General features: G+C 33.6%; 1 protein-coding gene across 1 annotated transcript; it reads right to left on the reverse strand.

Moving 5' to 3' along the window:
- Positions 1–374: 374 nt before the first annotated feature.
- On the reverse strand, positions 375–2,304 carry LOC104249688 (large ribosomal subunit protein eL22y). Its single transcript, XM_009806164.2, has 3 exons — positions 2,226–2,304; positions 1,871–2,139; positions 375–664 (listed from the first exon to the last, which is right to left on the reverse strand). The coding sequence occupies exons 2-3, from the start codon at positions 2,101–2,103 to the stop codon at positions 520–522; spliced, it is 378 nt and encodes a 125-aa protein (XP_009804466.1). The 5' UTR covers positions 2,104–2,139; positions 2,226–2,304; the 3' UTR covers positions 375–519.
- Positions 2,305–7,943: the final 5,639 nt, after the last annotated feature.

Raw genomic sequence — 7,943 nt, forward strand, 5'->3', positions numbered from 1 at the left:
GAGGCTCAATCCATTATACCAATTTTTAATAGGCAGCAATAAATCATAACACACATGCATAGAATCAGCTACTAAGAGCTTTTAAAGCACCCACGAATAAGATGATAACCTTACCTACTACAACTATTTGGGACATCCAGCCTCCATTTACACCAAACTAGCTGATGGATAAAAATGGTTCATTAACTAAATTATTATTGCAGTGATACATTGCACATGCAGTGAAAATGCACATTTTGCACGGATGAAAGTTGTAAAAAACAAGAGTTTAGAAAGCAATGAAAAAGAGATGGCACATTAACCATGTGCTTTTCAAGATTGATGATTGATCACTCCTAAAACACCACAATATATAAGATATAAAAACTACAAGATGGCTAATCTCTTTTTCTCCATTTAACTGGGCAAAAGTGCAAATATTTGATTTCACCGACAAAATTGTAAATAATGTCTCACGCAGACAACAATATCAGATAAGAAGAAACTACAAACTAAAGATTCAATTAAGATTCCAGCTCCTCAATCTTCCTCCTCAGCCTCATTCTCAGCAATGTTGAAGTACCTCAGCTCATAGACATTGCGATCCTTGTTTGCAGAAATAACTCTGAGCCAATCACGGACATTGTTCTTCTTGAGATACTTCTTGGTCAGGTACTTCAGATACCTGGTAAAACAAGGAAACATTACTGCATAGGACACAATGGTTGAAAATATATTTAACAGAAATGCATCAAGCCAGCAAAACATGGTGAATTACAACAGTTCATATATCCAAATTACAGTGAAATAAGTTCATAGTAGGCTCTCACGATAGAGCAAGAAAGTAGTGAGGTTGTGCAGGTCATTTGTACTGCAATAACATTGGATATGAATTGGAATAACCAACCACATTTAAGAATGAAAATAAAGAGAACTTTGTTTCAGTCCAGTAAAATGAAATTCATAATATGAGGTAAATATCCAGAGAATATTTACCATAAAAGCAATGCAAAATAATAGGACTGTAAATGGAATTTCCAAGTGAGTTTCTGTATAAATGAATCCATCAAATATGTTCCTTTGCACCTCACGTTGCCAAAAATGACATCACCTCCAACCTTACTGTGATTAAGACTAGTGATACACAGACTAAAGTTCATGATCCACTCTTATGAAAATGAACTCCATTTATCTTCCCTGCACTGTAAAGAATTGCTTACCTCCATTGCACATAAACGGAAAGAATCAGACCTTAATGGTGCATTCAGCAGCAGGCCACAAGATTAGCCTATTAATTGATTCCATCTATCACTTGAGTCATTTCTCAAGTTCAAAGATCAAAATTTTAGAATTTAAGCATCAAGTGTCATCCAACACTCTGTGTTCTAGTGATTTGATCTAATTCCACTTCACCATGTCACCATTCTAAGCTCCTTTCTCCTATGCATTTATTCTGTTCAGGATGGTACATCCAACACGCTTCTATTATCTTACTACCCCTCCTTTGCCCAATGCCTTTATTATGTTTTGTTCATCATGAAGATGTAACACTATATTTGCATATAATTTCTATTCACCTTTTCCATACGTTCATATGTCCCAAAATATATGAATAGAAGTATAAATCAAAACATTAGTTATCATCATCACATCTGACCCTAATATTTACATCATCAGGTACCACACATAGAAAGCTATCACATTAAATATGGCGCTAAAATTCCTATATTGACATTATGTGTTTATCTCACTTCAGCATCAAACCGCAACATCAAGATATAACAACATTGACAGCATGTTCACGCTGCACCATTGACACAGTTCCAGTTCTACAGCTATATATACAAATATAGGAGGGAAGCATGAGTCGGCAGTAAAGGTAAAAATTTACCGCTTGGAGAAAGTGCTCTCGGAGGTGACAGTGATTTTTGTTTTGTCACGGGTGACAGTGACGGCGTCACCAAGAGCTCCAGCCTTTCCTCCGACCTTGATGCGCTCCTGCAGAAACTTCTCCAGTGAAGCGATATCCATGATCTTATCCTCAACAGGCTTTGAGCAATCAATCACGAAGGTTGCTCCCTTCTTCTTCCCACCCTTGGTGGCTCCGCTGCTTCCCTTACTCATCTTCTCCTGCGATTAAAGAAAAAACACAAACTCTACCTGCATTTCCAACAAATCACATACGTATCAGACATCGATGAACTGGATTGTGAAACGAATTGGAGAGAGAGAATTAGAGAACTGACCTGAGAAGCTGCGGCGATTTGGGAGGAACTATGAGAAGAAGAAAGGGTTAGGGTTTCGAGTGTGAGTTTATATATTGTTTTGTGAGATTTATGTCTCTGTGGATCGTCATTCCGGTCCATCAACATTTGGGCCCATTATTATGAGTCCACTCTCTCGTCTAGGCCCATTATTAGAAAGGATTGTGGATGCTTGTGAATTCTCGTAAAAATTGCACGGGGTGCCCTATTTGGTCGACCCAATTTAATCTATACCCATTTTTCTAAAAACTTTTAACTTGTACCTATTTTTTAAATAACTTCAGTCCCCTTTCTCCTCCTCCTTCTCCTCCTCAAAGTTATATCCGCCCTCAAACTCTTTCTGCTGGACAATCATAATAGGAACAGCGCCACAGTTGAGATACAAGTCGTTGAAATGTGGTGTAGATATTAAGAAGTTCCAATGCATGCAGATAAGTTGGCAACGGAGTAGGTCTTCTGCTGGAAGTCTGCTTAGAATATCCATCCATACATCATCTGGAAGAGGTTTACAATGCTCAGTTGAAATATAAGATCGAACTATTGTGATACTGACAATCTAGTTTCTTTGGTAAAAAGAAACATACTATTACTACCATGTAGAATTAAGAAAAAGGTTCCGAGGAATGACAAAGGCTTTGTCTTGGAAAAGCCTTTGGGAAGCATGAAAACCATAAGCCAGTTAAAAAACAAAAACTTCAGCTCTAGAACTGAAGTTCGCTAGTTACAAAACAACAACTGCAGCTCTAGAGCTGAAGTTCGCCATTTACAAAACAAAAACTTCAGCTCTAGAACTGAACTTCAGGCTCGTCTACTAAAATGCTGAAGTTTTGCATGATTGCCTTCGCTACTTCAGCCCCGTATGCTGAAGTTATGCGAAAAAGCGGGTACACTTGCAATTTTTTTACAAAGCGACCACAAGTTAAAACGTGACACAAAGAGCGGGTATAAATGCAAATGCTCCTGAATTCTCATCACTATTTTACTTGGAAGGAAATGAATGAAGTGTCTATGTAATTTTTATTTTAATAAATTGTTTAACCTCTAATCCTTCCATTTTTATTTTCACTCTTCTAATCCCTCTTGTTTTTGCCCCAAAGAAAAATAGTATAAAGGAAAAATAAAGCCTATAAGAGCTTTATTATTTTTGTTTTTTGTGATATATAATATTTTACTCTTTTGTACTATTGGTCAAGTCATTTTGTTATTTTCCTGCCTTTGAGGCTCAATCCAAATTTTGTTTATCGATTAGAAAAGATAAATAGTGAATTTAACCGGCTATTTGTGTAACAATTCATTTTTTATTTATAGGTAGATAGATAAATCATTCTTTGAAACCAATAAAAAAATCGTCATGTATTAAGATTCAAACATATCAATCTTGTTGAGAGGTACTATCCAAAGTACTTTTTGGATGACACAAAAGAAAAGGTAAATAATTAGTTTTGGAGTGGTGAAAACATATATTCATATGGGTGTACAAGAAGTAAAATCGAAAAACATACTATTTATTTAGAGAAATCCATAAATCACCGCTTCGGAAATCAATTTTCCTAGAAATAACTCAATATTTAGAAGTTACAATTTGAACTACAGTATCACAAGTTTGAAGTTGTGTTACTCCTTTTTTCCCTCTTTTTGTTTTGCTTTCCTACTCCATTTGCTAATTAAAATTTTCACCGCAATATCCGTATTTGATCGATGAAAATCCCTTCTAACTTGTCACATTTGAGTAAGAGAACTTATTTGTTTCAATCATTCAATGACTTAAGCATATATTGCTAATAGCTAGCTTATCAGCCAAAATATTCTTTTTTGCATTTTTTGGTTGATTTGTACGAAGGACAATTCTCAAATACTGCTTGAATTAATTTTCAAAGAAAAATTGAAACCAACTACTTTCTTCTCATTTGAGTCTGAGCTCTCACTTTTCCTCGGAAAAAAAATGACCATGCTCTTTTACTTTCCTGTATTTTTTCCCAAGAAAATCCTTTTTAATTTATTTTCTAACAACTTGTTTAACACCAAATTCCAAAATAAATCAAAAGAATACGAGTATCACCTTATAACCTCTATGGTAATAATCAATTGTCATAAAAAATCTGAACCATTAACAATTTTGTCCGTTTACTCAACACACACACTGAAAAAGGGGGGGGGGGGAATAATTTCCATTAAACAAATTCCATCTTTTATTTTTATTAATTTGTAATCTCCATTAAAATAATTCCATAAAATTTAAATAATATAATTTGTAAGCAATTATTATAGATTAACTAATAGTTCAAATAAAAGTGAAATCACTGCGATACAAGATTAATTAAATAAATATTACATAACGATAACATTCATTCAAAATACTACATAAATATTCAACTTCAACCTCTAGTATTCTTTGATCTATTAATGCATTACGAAGTGCAAAATGAGCATTTTTATCCTTAATTCTTCTATGTGCAAAATGAGCATCTTTGAGATAATTATATATTTTTTGTACAATTATAACTTATAATAAAATTAACTTACATTTTACATAAAAATAATAAATGCACGAAAAATTAATTTATCAAAATTATACACCAAAGTTAAGATGTAAAACTAATATTATAAAGACATTACATAAACATAATTAGGTATATATAAAGAGATAAATTAAAAGATTAAATAATAAAATAATAATAAAAAGTAATGAATAGTAATGGTGGAGATGAATAGTATATCTCATATTTAAGAGAACACTATTCATCCCCCATTTTGGGGACAAAATGGGAAAGGGTCGGAGCTAAATTACCCCATTACGGGGAATGGGGTAAGGTCGGAGATTCATGCTACCATGTGAAAAATCTTACATAAAGAAAACCCACAAAAATGCTCAAAAATTGAATCGTGTGCTCAATGCTTTGTCCATTGATAGTGGCCTGTTCATTTCTTCTGTGCATACGAGTTCATGTCGAGGAACCTGGGATATCTTTCGGCATATTTGTTAGTTGTATGATCATAATACTCAACTGCTGCAGCGCCAGCTAATGCGGCTAGTGTGAGTGCTTGTGCGTGCAACCTAATTTCACATTAACAAAAAAATATAAAGTTAACTTTACATTGTCTGTCCATAGTTCATTTAATCCATCGTGTAAAAATAACTTATATTAACATCTAACTGCCGGTAGTAAGTCAATATATAAAGAAATTCATGCTACGACAGGTTAAGATTCACAAATAATGTAAAATCTTTTAAATTGTATGTTTGTGCATATTGCTTAGCACTTTGAAAGGAGAAAAAAAGTAGCACGGAAAAAAAATTGTATGTTTGTGCAATTGTGCATACAATTGGGTTTTGACCAATTGTATGCGACCGATCCCGTTATTCCGCTTAGCCAAAGACATGATTTTTAACTTATACTAGCATGATATTAACCCATATCAGTTATAGAATGATAAATCGGGCAATGTGGAGGACGTCAGAGAAAAACGTCAAGGATATCAAAATTTGTATTCAAAGAAAAAATGTACTAAAATTGACTCAATTATCTAGACATTTGTAAAATAATATCCTAAATAACCAATTTTTAATAGTAGAACGGTGTATTATTTTTGGAAAAATTAAGTACTTATAAGAAAGATGAAAGTAATATATTCTGGAGCATAAAACAGAATACTCTAATGTGTAATGAGCACAATCGAGATATAAGATGTGCATGAAACAAATGCTGAATCATTATTCCGAAATGAGTTCTCAGCGAGTCACAGTTTTGTCCTTTTACAACATGGAATTCAAATCAAATAACCAAATCCATTTGATATTCTAAAAGAAATTTAGAAATAATGAAGGATTTTTCTGAGAAATTACCTACGGTGCGAAGCTTGTGGTCGGAGACCCATTCCCTCACTCATTCAAAGGTAGATATTTGGTTAGATCCAGCCATCTTTAGAACATAAGAAAGATGGAGAATCTGAGCTTTGAACGATGAATGTGAGAGAGAGGCAAAACAGCACAGTAACAAAACTGTTTCTTCACTTTCATATTAGTTAGTTGCATATTTTTATATTTTCGGTGACGAGAAATGTTTGGAAAAAGAAGAGGCAAAATTTACAACCAAAGAATTGGAGGGTTGCCCAATATTTTAAGCTGTTGTCTTTCCATGCGCCACGACTTATAAACTTCCTCTTCTTACTCTAAATTTTTATAACTAACAAAAACGAATTATAATCCTTTTTTTTCTTTTCGTGCTTGAAAATAAAGAAGAATGGGTGACATTTTCACATATACATGAGCTTGTTTGAACATAAGAATTTTTTTACTTTTTTACGAAAATTTTTCACTTTTTTCCGAAATCAGTGTTTGGCCATAAAATTTTCAATTTTCACTTGAAGATGAATTTTGGAATTTTTTAAAAATTTGAAAAACTCCAAAAAACTGTTTTCAAAATTTTTCACTCAGATCACTCACAAAAATTCAAAAACAAATCAAACTTATATTCATGTTCAAACGCAACTCTAATTTTCAAATACTATTTTCACTTGAAAAAAATTCACTTTTTGGGAATTTTACAATTCTTATGTCCAAACGCCCACATGATCTCTGATTTTGGCAATTAACTTTAAGCTATTCTACATTTTTCTTGAAAGTAGGGAAGAAGCTTTTTTAATCAATCTTACCTTTAGATATAAATTTAGTTGTCAAAAAAGCATTTGTTGGTGGCTTCTCATGACGACATTGGTAGAAATGAGTGTAGCTTAAGCTCATTTGAATGAACTGAATTGAGGCACTTATGTATATGCACCATTAATAGAGTAGCTAATATAAATGAGTTGTATGAGAAATTCAGTGTAAGCAAAAACACAATTAACAAGGATATGGATTATTTCAAGATTTATGTACCTGTTAATGCAGCAGAGTAGAAATTATAATCCAAAAAATTACTTCAAAGTTCACTTTGAATCTCTTGAAAACAAAAGCAAAATTACCACAAACTAGATATCTTTTTATGTGTTAATGTGGAAGAAGAGAAGAGAACTTACTTCTCTATTTTTTTCCTTTCTTGAGTTTCTCACACTTTGCCAAAGATCAAAACATCTATATTTAAGAGCACTCAAATAGCAGTTATCAATAAAAACTGCCCCACTACACTTATGTATAGTAACTTCTTTTGAGAAGTTATTTCATCTGATCCCTTCAACAAAAAGGATGGGTCGGGTCTACCCACATGGAGTGACCGCATGACTTAAATCCAACATCTAACATCCCTCTCTCATGGTAGGCTAGACCCAAATCATTATCATGTTAATAACATACATAATTCATACAGATAAATAGTTGTCCGACCTGTGAGCATAAAGAGTTATAATATATTTCAAACCGATTAAGGTTATTCTAAAGCTCAATGTAGAAATCAGATCACATTCGAAAAGGATTCACTACTAACATGAGGATCTTATTACTCGCCATATCCCCAGACATCACCCACTATTCCAGTAGCTAGTTATTCGATCCCTCATCCTCGAAAAAGGTGAACTCAAGTTCATGTTTAACTTGGTATCCATAATTACACTTGTTAATATAGGTGTCAAGGGGTCGTGTCGGGCCGGGGTAGGGAAAAAGGGAACCGGTTAATTTCGTTATCGGGCCGATTTTCAGTTATTTTTTACCGGGTTTATCAGTTTCGGGCTTCCCCGGTGCAAAATTTAACCGGAACGGTTTTGAGC

Source organism: Nicotiana sylvestris, chromosome 1 (assembly GCF_000393655.2).
Source record: "Nicotiana sylvestris chromosome 1, ASM39365v2, whole genome shotgun sequence".
Taxonomy (NCBI): domain Eukaryota; kingdom Viridiplantae; phylum Streptophyta; class Magnoliopsida; order Solanales; family Solanaceae; genus Nicotiana; species Nicotiana sylvestris.

Excerpts from the sequence above, each read along its gene's own strand:
- LOC104249688 (XM_009806164.2), bottom strand. The coding sequence starts at position 2,103 with ATGAGTAAGGGAAGCAGCGGAGCCACCAAGGGTGGGAAGAAGAAGGGA. Across the intron at positions 665-1,870 it reads GAGAGCACTTTCTCCAAGCG|GTATCTGAAGTACCTGACCA; the intron begins GTAAATTTTTAC and ends TTGTTTTACCAG.